At 35.2% G+C, this 24,130-nt stretch overlaps 1 protein-coding gene across 1 annotated transcript in view; it reads left to right on the forward strand.

Moving 5' to 3' along the window:
• LOC150101845 (3'-5' RNA helicase YTHDC2-like) overlaps window positions 1-24,130 on the forward strand; it is a 503,757-nt gene that overhangs the window by 119,545 nt on the left and 360,082 nt on the right. The window contains exons 8-9 of the mRNA XM_090400932.1: window positions 5,929-6,085; window positions 17,634-17,688. Of these exons, the coding sequence (XP_090257058.1) occupies window positions 5,929-6,085; window positions 17,634-17,688 (212 nt within the window). The remainder of the gene's footprint in view (window positions 1-5,928; window positions 6,086-17,633; window positions 17,689-24,130) is intronic.

A 24,130-nucleotide genomic window follows, 5' to 3' on the forward strand; every position in this document is an offset into this window, starting at 1 on the left:
TTGGTAAGAGCTACAGTGGATTCGAGGAAAAGCCTCTTGAATTTAAATTGGCTTTGGTGGAGTGAGGTGGCTTTCTTCCAATGGATCCTGTGCTGGGTATCCTAGGTATGGTCTGCTAATCCTGAATGGCCTTACTGATGAAAATGGATGTGATCCTGGGGCTCTGATATACAGATGCTGGCTGTCCTACCAGTTTGTCCATAGTATGAATGGTTGCTGCTGCAAGATACCTGGTACACCTGGATAAATCCAGAGGTTGTAGCTGGTCTTTAGGGGAGTGATTAAGGATTGCTAGCGTTTGTGTGGTTTATAAGTGGTCACGAGATTGTGCGTTTTTAAGATCTTGGCCACCTTTTCAGATGCCAGGAGTATAGTGGATAATGATGGATTTGCTGTGATCTAGGTTTGGAAGATGAGGGAGGTACATAGTGTTAAAATTCTTTTCCTAAAATTTGCTGCAGCCAACTATCCCAACCTAAACAAACCTGTTTAAGTTGGGATAGTTGGTAACAGCTGCAGCAGATATGGATAGTTGATAAGAGCTGTGTACAAAATTCTTTCCACTCCTGTCGAATCTTCCCTGTTCTGAGAATCAAATTATATGGTCTGGTCAAAGGAATAGCCAGTTCAGCTGAACACTCTTTTAGCATTTGTGCTAATATTTCATCAGTTCCTATTGCTGAATTCTTATTCAGTTTCTACAACAGCTCTAACACCTCCTTCTCATGCACCTGAGTTTCTTCATTCATTGAAGAGGTAGTAGTGAGTGCCATGTTGCATACACCAGGTTGATAGATTTTAGAAAAATAGGCACTCATTAGTTGAGCAACTTCTTCCGCATCTGACATCCTTGCACCATCTGCATTCAGTACAGTTATTCTTTCATTTTCATTCTTTATTTTACTTACAACATGACAATAGAATTCTTTCAGGTTGTCTTTAGCTTGCAGAGCCAGTTTCTTTTCATACTCAGAGTTAGCTGTCCATACAACAGTTGTGACTCTTCTGGCCTGCTGCTTATAATTTTCATAACTGACATCATCCTTATGCACATGGTATGAATCTCTTGCTTGATAAGATTACACATCCATTTCACTCCTACTCTATTTATTCTTCAAACTCTAGGGACACATTCTTATATTGCATCATTTAATTATTTTTTAAACACTGCCCAAGGACTTTCAATGTCCTACCGATCCAACAACTGATACCATGGCACAGTATCAAACATACTTCTCAGTTGGTCATAATTTCCTGTTTTATAGTTCAGCATGTAACCTTTTCTGAATGGAATATTCATAAACTTGCCACTTATCAAGTGATTACAACATGGTTGGTCACTGTCACCAGTCAGGGACAGAATAGTCATATTTTAACTCAAATCCCCTCTGACAATACAATTAAATCTCTACCACTCTTTGACTTCGAGTTCCTTCTGTGACATGCTGATTGAGGGAGTTGTCTCACAACAGCTTATTAAATTCAATTTCATTCTTCTCATGAGGTTTTACTTCTTCTTCTTCACGCATTAGATGTAATATCTGTTGTGACCAAGACTTCATCTTCTTTAATGGTATCTTTTCTAGGTCTTTCTGTTCTTCTCTTATTTTTTGGTTTCCAAAGAATAAGAGAAGAACATAAAACTATAGACTTGTTTTATTATTCTATCTTCATTTCTTCTTTCCACGTGTTCAATCCATTTTATTCTTTGGATCGATACCCGATTGTTTATTTTATTGCTTGTATTTCACATTGTTTTATTATATCTGTATTTTTTATTTTATCTAGTCTACTCTTGTTTTGTTTTCCTAGTGTTTGGTCGTGTGTCTGCATTATATGTCATAATAGGCCTGATTACTGCTTTATAAATTCTGGTTTTCTTCTTCTTCTTCTTTAACCTTCTGGTTCTGTCCATTGCTGTACAAAGGTCTCCCCCATGATTTTCCAGATCACTCGGTTTTCTGCCTCTCCCATCCATTTCACTCCTGCAATTTGTTCCAGTTCATCTCTCCACCTTCTTCTCGGTCTTCCTCTTTGTCTTCCTCCATCCATTGGTCTCCACTCTTGTTTTTCTAGTCCATCTCCCGTCACTGCATCTGGCAATATGGCCAGCCATCCCAGCTCTACTTAGCCTGTTTAATGTATTTTACAATATCCATGACACCTGTTTGCGCTCTTATCCAGGTATTTGTCTTCTTCTCTCCATGCGATGTTGTGTTGTTCTCAGCTTTTTATTTAGGGCTTCTATTAAAGTCTATGTTTCTCCTCCGTGTGTTAGGACAGAAAGCATGCACTGGTCGAAAGCTTTCCTTTTTTAGACTCATAGGGATGTCACTTCTGAATATGTCTCTCATTATCCCATAAGCCATCCATCCAAGGTGAATTCTTCGTTCAATCTCTTTTCTTTGGCAATCCTCAAAGGATAACAATTGGCCCAAATATGCATATGAAGTAACTTGTTCTATTTCATGGCTTTCAACTTTGACAGTTCTATGGTTTATGTATTTATTCATCATTAGTTTTGTTTTTTCTCTATTTATTATTAATCCAATTATTCTAGAGGCTTCATTTAGTTGATTTAGCCTGTCTTCCAGATCTTCAAGATTATCTGCTATTAGGACAACATCATCTGCAAATTTCAGAGGATGCAGCCTTTCTCCATTTATGTTTATTCCTTTTGTTTCCCAATTAAAGACTTTCTCTAGTGCAGCTGTAAATAATTTGGGAGATATGGTGTCACCTTGCCGGATGCCTTTTTGTATTGGGAACTTTTCACTGTTTTTATATAATTTAATTACAGAAGTTGCATTATTGTAAATATGTTTTAGTGTTTCAATATATGGTTTCTCAGTTCCCTGGGTTTCAAGTGCTTTTATTGTTGCAGATGTTTTAACTGAATCAAATGCTTTTTCATAGTCTATATAGGCCAGACATAAAGGTTTATTGTATTCAATTAATTTTTCAATGTGCTGTCTTAATATGTGAATATGGTCCAAAGTATTGTAATTCTTTCTAAATCCAGCTTGTTCACAGGATTGCATTCCCTCTAGTTTTGATTTTATTCTATTATTTATAATTTTTGTGAAAACTTTATATATGGTCAGGAGTAAGCTTATAAGTCTGTAGTTAAGAGCAATAAGGAAGAAATTCTTCCTTATTGCCTTTTTAAAAATTAATATTAGAAGTGAATTGTTCCAATTTTTTGGAATTTTTCTCTGTTTTAGACATTTATTAAAGAGTTTAGTCAGCTGTTTGATGACAAGACTTCCTCCTAGTTTTAAGAAGTCTACCATAATTCCATCTTCTCATGGGGCCTTTCCATTCTTCATTTCCCACAGTGCCATTTCCACTTCACCTTGTAAGATCTCAGGGGCATCATGTTCTTCCTCACTCGAGTTATCCATAGATGATTCTTGGATGTCCTTGTCTTTGTCTTCATAGAGTTCAGTATAAAATTCCTGAATTCTTTTGATTATTGCATCTCTATTTTTTATAAGTTCACCATTTTTTCCTCTTACAGTAGCTATTTCCTTTGTTCCAACTGATAATGTTCGTCTTAGAACCTTCATGTTACTATTGTTTTCTATTGTTTCTTTAATTTTCCTAGTATTATACGATCTAAGTTCATGTTTCATCCTTTTACGTATAGTTTTACAAATTTCCACATATTCTATTTTATTACTGTCATTCAAATCTCTTTTCATATCTCTTCTTTTCTTCATCAGATCTAAGGTTTCCTGTCTTAGTTTTTCCTCTCCTTGGTGCCTTTTTACACCTCCTATTTCTAGTGCCCAATTCAAGATAGATTTTGTTAATTCTGGTTTTACTGATACCCAAATAGTGTTTGGATAAATAAAGTCCCTCATTATGATTACTCTTTTTGCACCCATTGTCTGTATTTGGTGATGTATTTCTTCATCACTAGCAACTGATCCACTAGATGTGTAACAACACCCCACTATGTATTTGATCTTGGTAACCTTTGCTTCACACCAGATGGCTTCAAACTCACTGCCAAATGAAAAACTGTTATTAGTATTACAGTCATAGATCTTAACACTAGCTCGATTCAAGTTATCGTTATCCGCATGTCCCCTCCTCTCCTATCCTGTCTATTCTTCCTAAAAATAAACTGTAACCTACACACTCCATACCAGTTAGAATGTCTCCTTCTGATAGCCATGTCTCACTAATGCCTACAATCTGAGGTGGCAACATATTGACCAAGGAAACAGACTCTACCCCTTTGTTTCTGATATTTCTAGCATTTGTGTACAGGTATAATAAACTACCTGCATGTTTTTTTTTTTTTTTGTATGCTATTGTCTGTCATCTGTGTGACACAGTTGGACAACTTACAGATCTTTGTTCTTATCTAGTGTCTTATTTATGTAGACATCTTTACACATGCTTGATTGATGGGTTTGAACTGGACGAACTCAAAATCAAACTTTTCTCTGCTTAGTCATGTCCATTATAATGCCCATTCCCATTATTAACACAATTACATAACATTGTCACTCTTACACACAGATTCTCACCATTTCTCCCATCATAATTTAGTTTCTCTTACTCTCTGCGTTAAATCTCATAACAGTTATTAGTTTTTCAAGACTCCTCATACCAAACACATTCAAGTGTAGGCTACAAACCTAATCTTTCTGTAAACTCATTCCACATATCCAAAAACTCACATCCACCCACATTTCTTCTACACAGACTACAAATTGAATAGTTTGCCATCATAGCCATTTTTCTTAATTCATTCTTCTTCTTCTTCTTCATGAATTTACTATGGGTGGGTTTACAGCTTTTTATGTGGTTGTGGCATAAAAAAAAATCAAGTATTTACTGAACTACTTGCTATTCATTGTTTTGGCTATTTTTTTTTTGCTTTAAAAAGGAAGTAAAAGGAAAAATCAGTGGAGAAAGAAAAGCTTAGTAAGCTTGTAACTGGACTATGAATGAATGTGTATAATTACTGAATATGTTTTAACAGGTTTTGAAGGAAGTAGTTCTGTTATAGTGACTAATTTAGATTAAAAATAGTTGTGATATATCTGGTACAGTGGAGTAAATTAATGTAATTGCTGTTTTGTAAAAACAGTTCAGGATTTTAAAAGTGTAACAGTGATGCAGTTAGAAGAGTGACACATTCTCTTTTAGTTGGACTGACTACAGGTCATCAAGAACATCAGAAACATTTTATAGATTTACTAAAATAAAGAGCCAAAATGCCTTAGTTCGGCAATGTAAAAATTATATAAGTCAAGTGGATATTAGATCCAACATTATTTCAAAGCCGAATGTAAAAACTATGACAGTTTTGTAAGGTAATTTGACCAGAGAGCTTATGGAAATACATTCCCTGGTATTCACAAGTTGCCTTAGTATGGACCATATAGAAGACCTAGGTGCTGCCAACATCTATATATTTGCCAATAAATGGACTAATAGAAGGTGAATATATAGACACTTGGGCAGTGGCTGTGTTTTCTATATGTTCCATACTAAGCAACTCATGAATGCTGGGAAATGTATTCCCGTAAGCTCTCTGGTCAACTTACCTTACGAAACTGTCATCGTTTCTACATTTGGCTTTGGAATAATGTTGGAACTGATATCCACTTGACTTATATAATTTTGTAGATCATTTGAGTTGAAGCTAGATTAACTTTCAGAGGAAGCTGGTAGGTGTTTTTTTTGAGAACTTTGGTTTGTCCTTCCTCAAAACAAACAGTACCAAATATGGAAGAATTAAAAAAAAAGTCACCATTATATTCAAATTATTAAAATGTAGAAAATGAGCTGTAAAAATCTTAAGATTTATATATATATTAGAGTTATTATAATACTAAAATCATATTTTCATGAGTAGATACTGCTGTTACATAAATATAAAGAAACAATTACTGAATTGGATTATAGGATGAAGTCCATGAACGAGATCGTTTCTGCGATTTTCTTCTTGCAATACTAAGAGACCTTCTGTTGAAGTTTAGAAATTTGAAATTGATACTGATGTCTGCTGCTTTGGATGTACAGCTTTTTGTCAAATACTTTGGAGGATGTCCTGTGATTGAAGGTTTGTCTTGGAATTAAAAAATATATATGTATATATGTATATTTTTTTCAGAAACTATGTAACATATAGTGTCGTTGAACTTTATTTTTTGCCTGAGACCACATGTCAAACATTACATATAATCAATACACATTATAACAGACCATGATAAACTAACCAAATCATCTTTTCCATATATATGCATTCTTTAGGTAAAGAAAGGATATATGCAAAACTACAGGTTTTGTTGAAAGATTTTCCATCTGGTTATATTATATATATCCATTCTTTAGGTAAAGAAAGGATATATGCAAAACTATAGGTTTTGTTGAAAGTTTTCCCATTTGGTTATACTATAAGTTAAAAATGCCAAAAAATTATATTCTTGGTTTAATCCTTTGTCCAAGTGTAAGCAAACAAAGTTTATGCATGAAGTAATTTCATGATTGGGCAACTCATATATAGAAGCTAATGACTTTGGTGTGTTGAGGCTTAAGTGCTTTGAGGACATCATGTTGGAGGCTTAATGGATTGTATACAGCACTTGGAAAGGAATTAAAACAGATTTTAATACTTCCTGTATTTCGTCTCAGTCACTGAGACATCTTTAGGGAATACAAAAAACTAATGTAACATATACACAAATACCACACAATACTCAGCTAACCACGTGGGTGTCTCTGAGTCCTACTAGATGGTGCGCCCTCTACGACCGATTGTAGGTGGCCTAGAATGTAAGGTGGGATCTCTGGTGATTAATATTTCCCAAATCTTTGGAATTTTAATGCAACCATATTTATTTAGATTTGGTTGATTTCTGAAAGCTGCTTCAGATTCTAAAAATCGTCTCTCTTTTTTGAATTTACTGTGGTGGAGCATGGTGGTTTTTTCCCAAGAGATCCTGTGGGTTGTATCCAAGACATGGTCAGCCAGGCCTGACTGACCATAGTCATGGTTGCAGATGTATGACTTGTGTTCTTCTAGGCGGATAGTTGCTGATCTACCTGTCTGTCCAAAGTACGTCAGCTGGAGTTTATAAAGTACCCTGTTCCTCTAAGCTGGCATACTTTGGACAGACAGCAACCATCCACCTAGAAGAACACAAGTCATACATCTGCAACCGTGACTGGTCAGTCAGGCCTGGCTGACCATGTCTTAGATATAACCCACAGGATCTCTTGAAAAAAAAAACCACTATGCTCCACTGCAGTAAATTAAAAAAAAAAAAAAAAAAAAAAAGACTGTTTTTAGAATCTGCAGCAGCTCCCAGAAATCAATCAAATCTAAATAAATATGGTTGCATTAAACTTCCGAAGATTTGGGAAACATTAATCATCAGAGATCCCACCTTACATTCTAGGCTACCTACAATCGGCCATAGAGGGCACACCACCTAGTTAGGACCAAGCTTAGTATTGTGTGGTATTTGTGTGTATGTTACATTAGTTTTTTGTATTCCCTGAAGATGTCTGGGAATACAAAATACTTTAATACTTCCTGTATTTTGTCTCAGTGACTGAGACAAAATATAGGAAGTATTAAAGTATTTTGTTTTAATCCTTTCTGAATGCTGTATACAATCCATTAAGCCTCCGACGTGAAGTAATGACTTCACATCACTTGCCTTAATATCCCATAATGTATAGCATTATGGAAAGAGTCACTACTCAGACTGGTTTCGATCTTTACTGAGGTCTCATCAGTGGGAGCTAGACCCAGAAGTGATACCAGGGTTGAAGTAATCCAAAAGGTGTCACACCTTATTACTAAGTTGCCCAGTCATCGAGTTACTTCAAGTGCAGACTTTGTTTGCTAACACTTAGATAAAGGATTAAACCAAGAATATAATTTCTTGGCATCTTTAATTTATGTATAACCAAGTGGAAAAACCTTCAACATCTATCTCTAATCCAGAGTATTTTAGTAATAAGGTGTGACACCTTTTGGATACTTTGTATATGGAAATATGACTTATGCATTACTTTAACCTTTGTATCACTTCTGGGTCTGGCTCCCACTATTGAGACCTCAATAAAGGTTGAAACAAGTCTGGGTAGTAACTCTTCCTATAATGCATAGCATTGCACATATCAGTAGGGATATGTGCTTTGCATTATGGGATGCTAAGTCAAGTGATGTGAAGTCATTAGCCTCTCTATATGGATTGTCCAGTCGTTACGTTACTTCACACACAAAATTTGTTTACTTACACTTGAATAAAGGATTAAACCAAAATAATTTCTTGGCATGTTTAATTTTTGAAACTACAAATTATGTCATTACAAAAAACACAGAAGGTAGCACAAAACAGTAACATAGGATGAACAATTTGGAAAACAACAGATCGCTGCTACATGGGAAGTGGTTGAGAAATAGAAATTTGAAATATTTAATACTAGTGTAATGATATCTAAATTTGTTTAAACATCTTTACATAATTTGTTAGTGATTAAATTTTATTGTTAATTAGAAAAAATAAGAAAATGTAAAACAAATTGACATGGAGAGAAAATATAAGAAATAAAAAAAAGTAGCATTAACTATATTGTCATTGATAGTAGTATCTTCATGCTGGTTCAAGACACGAGTATACAGAGGTTTTGAAATTGGAAGTGATCACCATTCAGTTTTGAGTAGGACAAAATTGAAAATTATAGTGAAAAGAAAAGTTTTTAAAAAGAATCAAAGTTGAGCAGAGGTGAACTGTAAACTCAAGCATGCCAATATTATTTAAGAAAAAAATGAGAATTTGAAAACAAGAACCAAACCTTGGGGATTCACTGGCAGAAAATATACATTGATTCAGCCAGAGAGGCATGTTGGTGAGGTTGTCTGCAAGGTATAAAAAAAATCAGACCTCCATGGGGACTCAGGATGTTAAAGGGACACTCAAGAAAAAGAAGTAAGCATATTTAAAGTTCCTGTTAAGTAAGTCTGTAGATGTCTTAAAACAATACATAGGCACATATAAGAGAGGTAAGCTACATGTGAAAGAAGCCAAAGACAACTTGTGGAAAGATGCAGTAAAAATATAGAAGATAAATTTTAGGAAGGCAGCATAATTTTCTGAAGGCTATTGAGAAAACTTAGAAGGACCGAAAAATTACTGTAAAAAAGGAATAAGAGATTATAACAATCACATTAGAGTGTTAGCATTGTCCTTAGTAGTGGCTGTTGCACATGTGTTGCTCAGATAATTCATTATTTTTTAGTAGATATTGGCGATATTGTTAAATATAATTGGTATTTTTCTTATTTTTGACTATGTTGTTTAGTCTTGGACTATTATTATGTGATATTCTTTCAAAAATGTTCTACATTATGGCACTGATGTGTATGAAAAAAATGGCAAACAAGATATCGATATTGACTGATATCAGTGTGTGGAATTTAATGCAATGTAGTATGTGTTTAATGTATTCATTGCCGAAAGTGAATGGTTTGTGATATGAGAGCTAGATTGGAGAGAATATTTGTTGGAAATATTTCATAAGTGAGTGTAAGAAATGTGAGTAATTTTGGCAGTGAAAGAATGAAGTGACTGATATTATAGATATAAGGCAGGATTGTGGAAGTGTTATGGAGAATGTAGAAGAAGCAGTGAGTGATAGTGCACAAAATACAAATGAGAGCTTGAAGGAAGTGGTTGAAAGTAATAATGTGAATTATGAGTTGCTAGCTCAGAAAGAAATCGCACACTCATGTGGACTCCTTCACAGGACAAAGCATGAGCTCGAGCAACTGGAGATTGTTGTGTGGTACAGATAGATGGAGAATAAAGAAAAAGTGAATGGGAAAAGCATAAAAGTGTCTAGAAAAGAGATAGTATTGTATGGGAATTCAACGATAAGAGATGTACTTAATGAGAAAGTGATGAAAGCATGTTTTCCAGGTGCAAAGATAAAGGATGTTAGTTAAGATCTAAGTTTGCAGAAGAAAGAAGATAATTAGTCAATTGTTTTGACAAGCACCAATGATTTGAAAGATGAGAAATATGCAATGAGAGAAGATATGAAAGAGTTGTTAGAAGAAGCAAAAATAAGAGTAAGAAAGTAAAGATTGAATCTGCTGCCTTGATATTTATTATTACATGATTCATCGAGAGAGGGCACCTATTCTGCAACTCTGTCTCCACCACTCAATTCACCAACTACAACGAACCACAACTGCAATCATCATCTATACCAATGCCATCTACCATCCACCACCACCACCACCAATAGTATTTCCACAGACAATCACAAACATCCATGCCCACAGTGGGATTCAAACCCGCAGCCTTTTTGGCTGGAGAGCGGATACACTGATCACTCGGCCAACCAGGCCTGCTAAAAATGTGTGAAATGTGATAAAAAATGTGAAATGTGCCAAAAATATTATTATTATTATTATTATTATTATTATTTTATTCCTGATGCCTCCAAGGTGTCCAAAGACTCATCGTGGGAGGACACCTACTACTGTCTCAACCACTACACCGAACCTCTACTACAAATCATCTCCATCAACGCCATCTACCGCCCACCTCCACCACAACTGGTATTCTATGTCTGTAAATTGCGTGTGTTCTGAAGGGCTGATTTGTCTGTATGCGGGATGAAAAACCCGAGTTTCCGGGAGAAAAAACCCTGCTACCTCCGTAGGAGATCGGCTAACTCACCTTCGATTGAAAATCGTCCAGATAAAGATTCCTCCCGTCATGACGAGAATCGAACTTAGGCCTATTCCAATCGAAGGGCGCAATGTACCGTTGTTCTTCCAATTGCGCTACGGAGGCACTTATGATAGGACAATATTGAGAAGGGCCATGATTGCCAGTCAATCAATGAGAAGATTGTGCAGGAGGAATTGGGTGCAGTTTTATAGATGTGTGAAGTGAATTTGATGGATGTAAGGACCTGTATGTGCTTGATCATTTGGAGGTAGGTGCTTGGAGAAAGTGTTATTCAGTGAGAGTTCAGAAGTGCAAAACCAGGGAAACTAGAGATATTTGGGGTGGGGGTGGAAGCAATAGGGCATATTTCTAGCCATCCCGGGGACAAATGAGTGTGAGTGCAGAAATGACAGAGGTGGAAATAGCCACCTTGGGATAGATAAGTATGAATGCAGGAACGAAAACGCTTCACTTGAAAAGGCTTTGGTTTGAATTGTTTGTATTCTCTTGTTTGCATCTGGAATGCAAGGAACTGTAATAAGGACTTTTAAGTTGCTGGTGAGTTATTTGGTCTCATATGTAGACAGGATTTCCCTCCTCCTCCTAATCTGAATCTTTTTCATCTTATAAACAGTCCAACTAGCCATAGAACATGACTTATTTTAATTTATGTATTACCATAACAAACAAAACTGAATTATAAGAGGATGTTTATTAACCAGCTTATATTTTGTTGGATTTCAAACCAGCATCTTCAGAACAAAACATGTTATACATTTTACATGCAACAATGAGTAAATTAAGCAGTTCAAATTGTACCAAAGATCTGATATCCTGATTTGGTATCTGCTAATGTTCATCAAAAGAAGTATTGCAGTTGAGTAAGAGTTTATTTTAAAATGACAGTCTCCAAAATTTTTTGCAAATTGATATATCCATAATTTTTGAAGTTAGGAGAATGCTACATAGCCACTGCTGACTCTAATAGTGTTTCTGACCTGTAACAATTCTGTATAGCACATTGGTTTTCTTTCATTTAATCCTGTGCGAAGGAGTGTATCAAGTAGTGTGTGTGCCATTCCTGACTTGCCGTAATAATGTTAATGAATGTATTTCTTATGTTCTCCAAGTCAGATGTTAACAGCTTTTCCTCTCTGTCCATAGTAGGCCAAGCCACAGTCACAGGGCATTTTATACACTCCAGGATGTGCTGATAGATGGAGTTTGTCCTTAGGAGAGTAGATCAGAGTTGCTAATTTAACGAATTTGAATATGGTATGAAGGTTATACTTCATTAGTACTTTGGCTGTATTTTCAAACATACCCCAGATGTATGGAATAGGAATCGTGGTGCTTTGCTGTTTTTGTCTCCAGGGAGGAGGGAAGTGGAGAAGGATATGTAGTATTTTTTCTCTTTTGTTGGAGCCATAGCCACGTCAAAAAAATGTGGTAAGATAATTGAGTTTTGCAGAAGGTTACATCACTAGAATCAATAGTCCTGGCTCTGTCATTTAGTGTTTTCTGGATTCCATATTGTTGAGCTGGATAATGAGGGCACATTATTTGTGCAGATAACTTCCAGTATGTGTTAGCTTTTTATAAATATAAAACAATAGTGAACCATCTGATCAAGAAAAGGCAGACAGTTATTAGATTATTTTTCTAACATAAAATGAATTTTAGGGTGTTGACTGTTAAGAAGAAATCCAATGAGGCCTTCCCAAGTGGTATCAAATGGCAAATGCATCAGTGCTTAGTCAGCAAAATTCTCCATGTCAAAAAATGGCCAAAGAAGAGGGAGGGAGGGAGCAGGGAATCCATTCCAGTTACCATTAATTTGTTTCTAGATTTTTCCTTGTCAAGTAAAGTAACCTGCATAGATATTAAATTTTAATAATTCAAAGGGGAGAGTTAGTCTTGATTAACTTGAGAGTGTCTGTTAGTGGTAAATTAATAAATAAGGATGGGATATCAAAACTAACTACTGTGTCTCACTTTTTAAGGATGTAAAATTTTACTAGTGATGTGAAATTAATAGAATTTTTTCTATAGAAGTAGAGGAGTTAGCTGTGATTTAGTTATAAGTGGGACTGTTTTTCTATGCAGCTACTTTCAAACCTTTAGCCTGTCTGCACTATATAGACTTTGCCATTTGAGCAACTCTCTTTGGATTCCTTCTTAACTCACCTTGACTGCTAACACCCTAAAATTCACCTCATATTAGAAAAAGAGTAATAACTGTCTAGCTTTTCTTGACATATTAGTCACCCACCTTTCAGATGGTTTCTATCTTTTTCTATTTATAGAAAGCCAACGCACACACACATGCGCGCGATGCTGGTGTGTTTGTTTATGTAGATAACCGATAGAGCCAGGGCTATTTGTTCTAGTTTATTTATTTCATATCCAAATGCAAGTGGTACAATATTATTTGCAATAAATTAGGATACATTACAAATGAAAACAGCTTAAATTTGGTAGGTGAATTATACAGGGAATAATAAGTAAAATATGAAGAAAAAAGAAACTATACATAAGTTATGTATACAATAAATATGGCCAGATATTCTTCCAGTATCTTGCGCAATCAACTGCTCTTTCTGTGCAGGATATAAGGTCCTCTTTTGTACAAGATGATTGAAGAAGGAGACAAGAAAGGTGTTTCATGGACTGGGTTGTCCCACACTCATAATTATCTGGTTCAGTGAGGTAGCCCCATTTAATGAGGTTTTGTTTGCAGCGTTCTGTCGTTCGAAGTCTGTTGAGGCTTTTCCAAGTATTCCAGTCCAAGTGGGCACCATGTGGAAGATGTTCGGCTGTTGGAATACCAGTATTATTCTCAGGGTATAATGCAAGCCATTGTTGAAGTCTTGTCTCTGGAGGGTTTTAGGTGGTTCCACAGTTGCTAGGAAGCTATGTTGAGATCTTAGTCTTTGGGACACTGTGGTCTGGCTGAATAGTGGGTGGCATTCATCACTCTTTTGTCAGCTGAGAGCGCAGATCTTCGAATTGAAGGGCGAGTGCATATCAGCCAAAGTATACAGGTCTTTTAGTGGTGTTGGTTTCAGGCATCCTGTAATTAAGTGGCAGCTTTCATTCAATGTTGGGTTTTCAGCATGGCAGGATCTGGACCATATTGGGCAGGCATATTCAGCAGAAGAATGGCAAAGGGCCGAGGCAGAAGATCTCAGTGTGCTAGGGTCTGCACCCTATTTGGAAGAGGTAAGCTTTCTTAGTATATTGTTTCTTGCATTCACTTTTGCCTTTGTTTTTTCTGTGTGTGTTTTATATGAAAGAGTGCAATCAAGAGTCACACCGAGGTAGATATAGGACATTCCAGGAATGTTCTATATTAGAACCTTCTCAAGAAATCTGTAGCTTCCTTATTGTTAAGGTGGAAAAGGCCAGGCTGGGTTTTCAAGGGATTTGGTTTTAATTGATTACTGCTATAATGTGGTTAGACTATTTAAAGCAAGTGATAGAGTAGTTTCAATGGACTTGAAATTTTTGATTGAGTAGCTATGCAAGGTCATCAGCATAGATAAAATTTCTAGTTCCTGGAAGTGCAAGAAAAATATGTTGACAAGTAATGGTGATAACACACTTCCCTGGGAGAGGCCATTTTTTGGGGGATGCCAGCAGCTCTTCCTATCTCTAGGTAGGAAGAGTGATTGGATCAGGATTGGATAGTGATATAGTCCTTGTCACAGAACTCAGTTATCTTCATCACACACATTTTTGGAGCTGTAGCCAATAGCTAGAGCTCCAAAAATGAGTTTGGGGAGAGGGCCCCAAATAATTAAGCAAAGCACTACTATTCCATATATCTCGGGTAGTCTGAAAATATAGCTAGAGTACTAATGAAATATAACCTTTACACTACATTTCGAATTAGCACTCTGATCCACTCTCCTAAGGACAAACTTCATCTTTCAGCACTTCTGAGAGTGTATGAAGTGCCCTGTAATGATTGTAACGTGACCTACTATGGACAGACTTGATGATCCATTAATATCCCTTAGAGAATACAAAAAAAATACATTTGCTACCATCGTTATGGCAAGTCAGAACTAGCAGACCACACTTCAGACATCTCCTACATACAGAATTAGATGTAAGAAAACCAGTGTGCTATATAAAAGTCATTACAGGGTCAGAGAGAGAGAGAGGGGGGGGGGAGACTACTTTTAGAGTTAGCTTTGGCTACGAAGCATTCTCCTAACATTAACAAGTATGGCTACATTAATATGTGAAAAATTTGAGAGACAGTCATCTTAAGATGAACTTCAACACTACAACTATAATAACTTCTATACAACATTAAAGGGTGCCATATTAGGACTTTAGATCCATTACATGGTCAATGATCAAGGGTTGGACTTACTCATTATTGCATGTAGACCGCAGAAAGTACTTGTGCCATAAGGATGCTGGTTTCAAATCCAGCGAAATATAAGCTAGTCAGTAAACATCTTTTTTATGGTTTACTTTTTTTTTACAGTATTACAACACAGAAAAAACTGTAAAAAAAAATTATGAATAACGTTCGATATTCAAAAGTTATGAATAATATTCTGAGACTAGATGGGTCTTGTGAAATTTATGGTATCAGGTAGAATATTGGCATTAATTCTTTTCTCCACTGAATAAACAGTGCACATGCTTTTAAAATATGATAATAAATTACTTTCACATGGAATCTGATAATCACGATCTAAATATAAAGGCAAAAGTTTGTCCTTGGTAGTTAGGTGAAATGACAAATTTTTTTGATAAGAAAAAATATAGATATCAGGTGAAATTTATTAAAAATTCTGCTGATAAGTTCAGAGGCAGCAGAAATATATGGGTTAGGTTATATATTATGTTGTGGTAACCTTGGATGTAGGATTGTAAGATCAAATATCCTTTGAATATATCAAGGATTATAACCATTTGATTGAGAAAAGCTCTTGTTGTAAAGCTGAAGATAAGGAACAAATATTGTGGCTTCTGTTAAGTATAGTTTCAACAACTGATCTTCAGAGAGAAATAATTAAGAAGTAAATTCTAGAACTTGCTTTTTCCATAGTGAATTGAATTCATAGATGAAGGCTGTTGAGTTGTTAGAAAATAGTTCATTTTCAGAACGAGGCCAGACAGAAGATATATTGGCTAAATATATGTGCTGTCTGTCTACTGTTGGCTAAATGGTAGACTGAATATAAATTTAATCCACTGGATTAAATTTATATTCAGACAAAGGACGTAGAAGACTCTCCATGGCAGTAGCTTTAATGCTTATTTTTCTTGCTGAAATTAGCTGGAAATATCACATATCAGGAGGTAAGTCTTCAGTTAAGAGGCAGATATAAGGAGGGTGTCAAAGCTGATCAGAATATCAGAAAATTGTAGGGTAATATCTCTGATCTTTCTGATAAAGTGTTCAGAATTTTTAATACGTGATTTTAATTGTCCAATATGTATACTTAATAAATGTGATAAAAAAATTTTGCCCATCATGATAAGTTGGTGTACCAACTGCAGAGGATGGGAATGGATAGTATATTGGTTAGATGGATACCCTTCTCAAAAAAGGAGGGTAACCAGTAGTGTGCCACACGATTCTGTTCTTGGATCCTTGCTTTTTAATTTATTTGTAAATGATATATCATATGGACTGATTGGGGAATCTTCAGTTGTTTGATATTAATTCTGATGTTAATTCCTTTCAGGAAAATTTGCATCTTTTGACTTGAACAAAGGGGTGGAGTTAATATTTTTAATATTAATAAATGTGAGATGTTGCAGTTTGGAGTGTAAAAATATAAGGCTGTGTACCATGTTGATGGGACTGTACTGCAGGAAGTGGATTAGATTCGAGAATTTGGGAGGATGGGAATGGATGATGGTTGATAGGAGACTGAAGTTTAGAGGGCATGTTGCAAAGACTGCACATCGTAGCCACTGTGATAAGTAACTAACATTTAGGGATAAGGAGGTAGTTGTGCCACCTGTATAAAGCACTAGTCAGACCACACTTGGATTGTTGTGCTTGGATTTTGTCACCTGGTTTTCATTGTAATGTGGAAACATTGGAGAAGTTCCAGAGATGAGTTACTAAGACAATAGCAGGACTCTGGAATATTGGCTATGGAGTGGAGAGAGAAAGAGGTTGAAGGAATGAGGATTGCATAGTTTGGTGGATAGGAGGAAAAGATGTGACATGATAGAGACATTTAAGTTAGTGAGAGGATTTTATTGGATTAATCCAGAGGCAATTATAAAAAGAGAAGAGGGGAAGAACCCGAGGCTATCCCTGGAAGTTATGTGTGAGCATGGTGAAGAGGGGTATGAGGAGTAGATTTTTTTTTTTTTTTTCTTGTATAGAGAATTGTGAGTGAATGGAACATGTTACCAGAATATGTTGTTAATGCAGAGAGTGTTAACGATTTTAAGATTCAGTATGATAAATAGGTTGTCAGTTGAATGAACCTCCCACGATGAGTCTGCCGACTCCATGCAAGGTATTATAATAATAATATATTTGTGAGTCATTACTGTTCATCACGTGTCTCAATGGTCAGCCTTTGTTTCACATCTTGAGACCAGATAAAAAAGACATCCTTCCAAAATGAATATGACATTTCTTAATAGTGTTACCATCTCAGGTCACGTTATCATCATGGAGATTATTTACTTGCTTGAGTTTTGGCAGAGTTATGATTAATATCTGGACAGACAGACAGGACATACACAAAATCATGTTTTGGTAGTTTAAATTCATTGTTTTTAATTGCTCTAGAATTGATGAATGAGGTTAATATTTTTGAATATGTTCAGTATTATAATAAAATGCTGATTATCTTTAAAATTTTGTAATGCTTTTAATTTACTTTGTAATATTCATTTGTTATTTATAATTGATTTTTATAGTACCTGGTTGTAATCATGAAGTTCAGGCATACTTTTTAGAGGGTATCTTGAAAAGGTTAGTATTAGTATTAAATCTTTCTGTCTTAAATTCAATTTTTAAGTAAGTATTTTCATTTTATTGGGGGGAAGGAGTGTTAAGCTTGTGGAATTGATTATTATGGTCATTTTTCAGCTCATATGATCATTGGAATATATTAAAACAAGTTGTAAATGTAATTCATATGACTTCATGAACTATACCGATTCTCATTTTATTGTGCATGTATGTAAAGCATTTCAAGCCAAGATAACTGTGGTTCCATGTATCTGCATGTTTAGAAATTTTATTTTGTTATTTTTTGTCACACAACAGGCAACAATCAGTATTAAGCTTTTCATATATATCTAATTGAACCATTAACCATTTAGTTACACAGTACTCATTTTGTCTATCATATTGTATTCATTTGCAGTTCCTATCCCTGAAGCTTGACTTTTTTCTGTCAGCTATCCAAACATTGAAGCCATCTTCTAAGTAACTGTAATATTTGTGACTCTGGCTTCTTATTTAGTTCTCCTAATCAAGCTGGAAAAGTACAGAAGTATTTGCTGTAGGCAATGATCATTTGCAAATTGTTTAGCTATTAGCCAAAATAACCTTCCCAGTATCCTTACTCTTTTCTTTCCAATTCTCCTTCCAGGTATGTTGTAAAAGTCACCTCTCCTCTCAATAACGTAGACCATTACTTTGACTATTTCCTCTTCCTTTCTCAGCGAGTCTTAATCTCATGTCCCTTGACACTACAACAGCATCAAGTGAGATGACCTCCAGAATATCTACTCTTCTTTTAATGATCTAATGCTATTTATTTCCACTCATTCTCTACTCCATTCAAAATTCCTTTCATTATTTGAGCCATAGTTTAATGATAGGTGTACAAAGACATTTCAAGAAAAAAATTCAGCATATCAAGTGATTTGAGACAAGAATTCCAGCTTCATTCTTGGTCCATTGATTATCCTGCTTGTCTTGGATAATCTTCTTAAAGCAAGTTGTACAATGTTTTAATGCAGTAAAGTTTTTTCTTCAGACTCAAATGTAAAGTTCAGTGAATTGTTATTTTGAGTATGTTCAATCTCTGGAATGCATTCTTAACTGATAATTTCTGAGCCTTTTTGAAGACTTGGCAAACAGATTCAGTGCATTCTACTGTTTATCTTTGGTATTCAGATCTCACATCCTCATGCACAGATCCAATTCATTTAAATTTATTCAGAATTTAAATACTTGTATTTTGTATAAAAATATGCATATAATCACGTGATTAAGACATTTTTTTGAAATTTACCATATTTCACCAAAATATGCAGTGACTTTTGGGACACTATAAAAGATAAATATCACAAAGGTGGCAAAATGTTCTAGCATCTGTGAACAAGCTTAGAAATGAAAACAGATGCTGTAAAAGGAATTAGATATTAATAAAAGCAACATAAAAGCTCAAGACAGAGATATTTTGAATGTCTAGAGCAGGGGTCGCCAACCTATGGCGCATGCGCCAAAAGTGGCGCATTGCATGATTAGAAGTGGCGCACTGAACCCCAGAGAAAAATTTTTAAAAATTTTGTATACGATTTATATATATATAAACACACAATTAACCTACCACTGAATTCTAGAGTGCGTTCTTATTATACTTGTTTGATCTTGAAGCAACAGGCACCAGCAAATGCTGACATGTGTCACCAGTTACTCAATCAGTTTACAGCTGACTCTTGTGTCATAACATTCCATGAACTTCTGATTCGATGTGAGTGAACAATTCTGTGTTTTCGAATTTATATGTTTTTATTAACAGTTCTTTAAGTTTAAGATAAGATTTCTGTTTTCATGTTCATAATGTTTAAAACGATAAAATAATTTAAATAAATTATTTAATAATAAGCTTTACTTTTTGAAATAATTTTTTTTTTACAGTCAGTTACCCATTACTTTGCAAAAGAAAATAAGCAGAAGGTGATAGCAAGCACCGGTTTAATGAACTGTGGGTAAATGAGTTCTTATTTATTGCGGGTCCTTTAGGAAAACCGTTGTGCTTTGTTTGTGAAAGCACTCTCTCAGATAATAGAAGACATGATCTTAACAGACACTATAGAAAACATCAAGATGAATTAGAAGAAAAACTGAAGTTAATTCCTGGGTCTGAGTTGTGAAAAGAATGTGCAGGTAAGAAAAAGGAAGAAATAAAAAAAGAGAGAAAATATATTTGTGAAACTAAGTTGTGAAAGTGTGGCAATGCTGGAGGCATCTTATGAAATTGCCTTTGTGTTGGCTAAAAAACCCAAGCCTTTCTCTGTTGGAGAGGAAGTTGTTAAGCCCTGTCTTGATTTGCAAAATGTCATGGTGATAAGAATGTTGACAGAAAAGTAAACCAAATTGCTCTGTCCAAGCAAACAATTACAAGACGCATCGAAGAACTTTCCCATGATATTACTGAGCAATTGAAACACCATGTTCATGCTTGTTCTTTCTTGTCTTTAGCCTTGGACGAATCCGCTGACATGGAGAGGAAGTTGTTAAGCCCTGTCTTGAAAAATTTGCAAAATGTCATGGTGATAAGAATGTTGACAGAAAAGTAAACCAAATTGCTCTGTCCAAGTAAACAATTACAAGACGCATCGAAGAACTTTCCCATGATATTACTGAGCAATTGAAACACCATGTTCATGCTTGTTCTTTCTTGTCTTTAGTCTTGGATGAATCCGCTGACATACGTGATGTAGCCCAATTAAGCATTTTTATAAGATGAATTGATGGTAATTTTAACATCTTTGAAGAACTTATCAGTCTTGAGTCACTTCATGGAAAAACCAGAGGGTTAGACATATTTGACAAAGTAAAGTCATGTCTAAAAAATCAACAACTAGATTCTAGTAGGCTCATCAGTGTTTGCACTGATGGAGCACTGTCAATGGTAGGTAGAGTTTCTGGGACTGTAACTTTACTTGAAAGGTTTTTAGGTCGTTCTCTACTAAAGTATCACTGTATTATACATGAAGAATCTCTGTGTGGAAACACTCTAAATTTGAAGCATGTTATGATACCAATTGTAAAATGTGTAAATAAAATTAGAGCAAGAAGGTTAAACAGAAGAGAATTCAGAGAATATTGTGAACTGCTAGATATGGAATATGGTGATCTCATCCCTGGCTTTCTAAAGGACAAGTTCTCAGTAGATTTTGGAACCTGAAAGAAAGTGTTCGTAATTTTCTGGAAGAGAAGGATGAGCTGCATGAGGAAAAAGCCCTGTTGATGAGAAATGGCTGTTTGATTTAGTATTTTTAGTTGATGTTACCAGCCCCCTCAAGGATCTAAATTTGAAACTGCAGGGCAAGAACAAATTATTTCCTAGCTTAGTAAATGACATCAATGCATTCAAAATGAAATTAAATCTCTTCATCTCCCAGTTAGAAAACAGGGATTTGAATCTTCTGCATTTAAAAGAATATAGTGAATCTGTTGAAGATAATGGCAACTTTACAGAATATACTGACAAACTCAGATTATTGCAAGAGTCCTTTAACAGTCGTTTTTGCGATTTTGCCGAAGAAGACTGCATACTTGCATTTATAAATCCCTTTTCACTTACTGAACAAAAAATCTTGACGATGCCTAGTAACATACAAATGGAACTTATTGATCTCAAAACCAATTCTTTATTGAAAATTAAATTTAATGAACTTCCACCACTCCCAGATGCTTCTGATATAATTAATTTCTGGCAAATGTTGCCCTGTGAACATTTTCCAGAACTGAGAAAATTTGCTCAGAGTTATATCTGTCGTTTTGGAACTACATACAGATGCGAACAAGCATTTTCATCAATGAAAATGATTAAGGTCATGACTGACTGATTCAAATTTGAAAAACTGCTTGATGCTTTCTGTAACTGATTTAACTCCAAACATTACAAGCTTAGCAAAAGCAAAGCAATTTCTAAAGTCTCAATAAAATAATTAATGTTTATCTTGTCTTTATATGAAATCCTTTTATTTAAAACTGCTAAAAGTGTGTATATTACCATATATATAATAAATCATTTTATGCATAACTGTTAAATATATCCATGTTACCATATTTTAAAAGGGCTGAAGAGTGGTATAAGTTTGTATGGTGCATCTTAACTAAAAAATGAAAAAATTGACGCATGAACTATAAAAGGTTGGCCACCCCTGGTCTAGAGTAATTACTTGGAAAGATTATTAAATGAGATATACAGCTGGAGTAGATAATATTCAACAGAATGCTCAAATATGCAGCTATAAGAGTTTTACAGTTTAAGTGCCATAATGCAGAAGGCCTGACCAGAAGGGTCAAATTCCAGACTTATTGATGTAGAGTTCTTTATAATTCTGCCTATAAAAAAGTGAAATAAATCTGAGTGTGGAAAATTACAGTATTTCCCCACTCACTGTTCTATATAAAATTTATGCATGCATATTTGAGAAGAGACTATGAAAAATTGTGGAAGGGAAACTTGGAGAAAGCAAGAAAAGTAAAGTTAGCAGTTACAATTGAATGAGGTACAGAAAGGTTTGATTTACATCAAATCACTTGTAAAACAAGATTGTACATCCATTATCTTCTTCAAAATTTATAATTTATATGAAACAGATTATGAAGAAATATAGCATTAGACCTGATATAAAATTGAAGTTATTCATGTGGTTTATTTAGTATCTTCAATTTTCCTTCACTTGTTGAAAATCACAGATATTCAATAAGTTTCCGGACTCATTAACTAAATTGAATAAGAAATTTGTATGAAAATCAGCAATTATTATTATTATTATTATTGAATGGGCTCCTCCATGGTGGCTGAAGACTTGTCATGGTAGACCCAAACTATCTACACAGTATCTGTCATAACTCTCCTTGAACTCATTTGCAGAGTATACTCACGACCAACTCCATTCTGCTCATTCACCACTCTCAATCTTGTCACATGCTTGCCAACTGCACTTTTAATCAATTTCTAGGAATGACTCCTCATATCCTTTCTTGTCTACCTATTAACTAACTTCGGCAACCCACAAACCCTCAATCTAATGATCATAAGGAACATTTCAAAAACCGCTTATCATCTTGGTCACTCACCTCTGAATCCTCTTCACAACTTCCTCATTCCCAAGAAAGCCTGGTGACTAGACCTTAGCACATTAATCCAGATGTGGATGTATCAAGGCCTTATAAAGAGGAATGATAACTTCCTTATGTGTGCTTGCTAGTGTGTTCTTCAGTAACCAAGTAATCCTATGAGCAACCTTGGCTACCTTAGCAGTATGCCCTCTTAACTTAAACTCTCTGTCTACCATCCTCCACAATCTCTAGTTTGATCAATTTCCTTGAGTATCATCCAAGAAAATGATGAAGTTCACAAAATTCTCAGTTCAAAGTTCTTGTTTGACAAAATTGATACAGTTCCATTGATATTGCACTTGTAATCTTTCTTTCTTTTTTAATCCTCCTCTTCTACTTTTTATGGTGTCGAGGTTTTTTATTTTTTATTCTTGCAATTGCAACATCTCAAGAATAAGGTGGTTGGCCCAGTGCCTCCCGGTGTGTCCTATGTCTGTAGATATGTGTGTTTTCATGGGCCGGTTTGGTTTGCTTGATTTGGAGATGAAAAACCTGTGAAAAAACCCCCTTCTGCCCTATGAGACTGGCTAACTCACCTTTCATCAAAAGATAAAGTTTCCTCACATCACGGTTGGGAATCAAACCCAGGTCTTTCCAACTAAAGGGCTTTGTCTATAACGACTGAGCTAGGAAGCTCGCTTGTAATCTTTTTATCCCAAAATGCATAACTTGACACATTTTAAAAATTCAACTGATATCCATCATCTTTTGCCCATATTTTATTATCCTGCCCAAATTTCATTAATTATTATCCTGTCCAATTTTGTATCATCCGTAAACTAGTCACCTGCTTTCTCCTATATTCTGCTCTTCCATGTACTATTCATAGGTATCTGTCCATCAGCAACTCTCTTATTCATATTACCAGTTTCATATCCATCTCCCCATTTGTTCTAGTTTCCATGCAAAATTCAGCAGTATCATCATGTGGCAATTCTCTTTATCTAACTTAGCTGTCACTCTATTATAAAAAGTCAGTAAATTACTATGGTATGACTAACCCTTCACAAAGCCATGCTGCCCCAATAGAGTATCGTATTCTTATCTACCAATTCCGAACTCAGTACTTTTACAACCATTCCTGAGATACCAATTGATTTGTAATTTACTGTTGTGGTCTTGGAGCCCCCTTTATGCAAAGGAATTACCATATTTTTTCCATGTATAAGATGAACCCTACTTTTTCAAACCCAAAATTAAGAAATCATATTTTAAACATCTCCACTGTCTAATCATACACTAGTGGGAGGAGGTCCAAACTGTCTCTCTGAAGCTTTATTTCCATGTTCTTTTGTGTAATTAATGACTTTTAACTTGA

Source organism: Typopeltis vanoorti, chromosome 11, assembly GCF_054136105.1.
Source record: "Typopeltis vanoorti isolate ZY-2024b chromosome 11, IOZ_Tvanoo_1.0, whole genome shotgun sequence".
Taxonomy (NCBI): domain Eukaryota; kingdom Metazoa; phylum Arthropoda; class Arachnida; order Uropygi; family Thelyphonidae; genus Typopeltis; species Typopeltis vanoorti.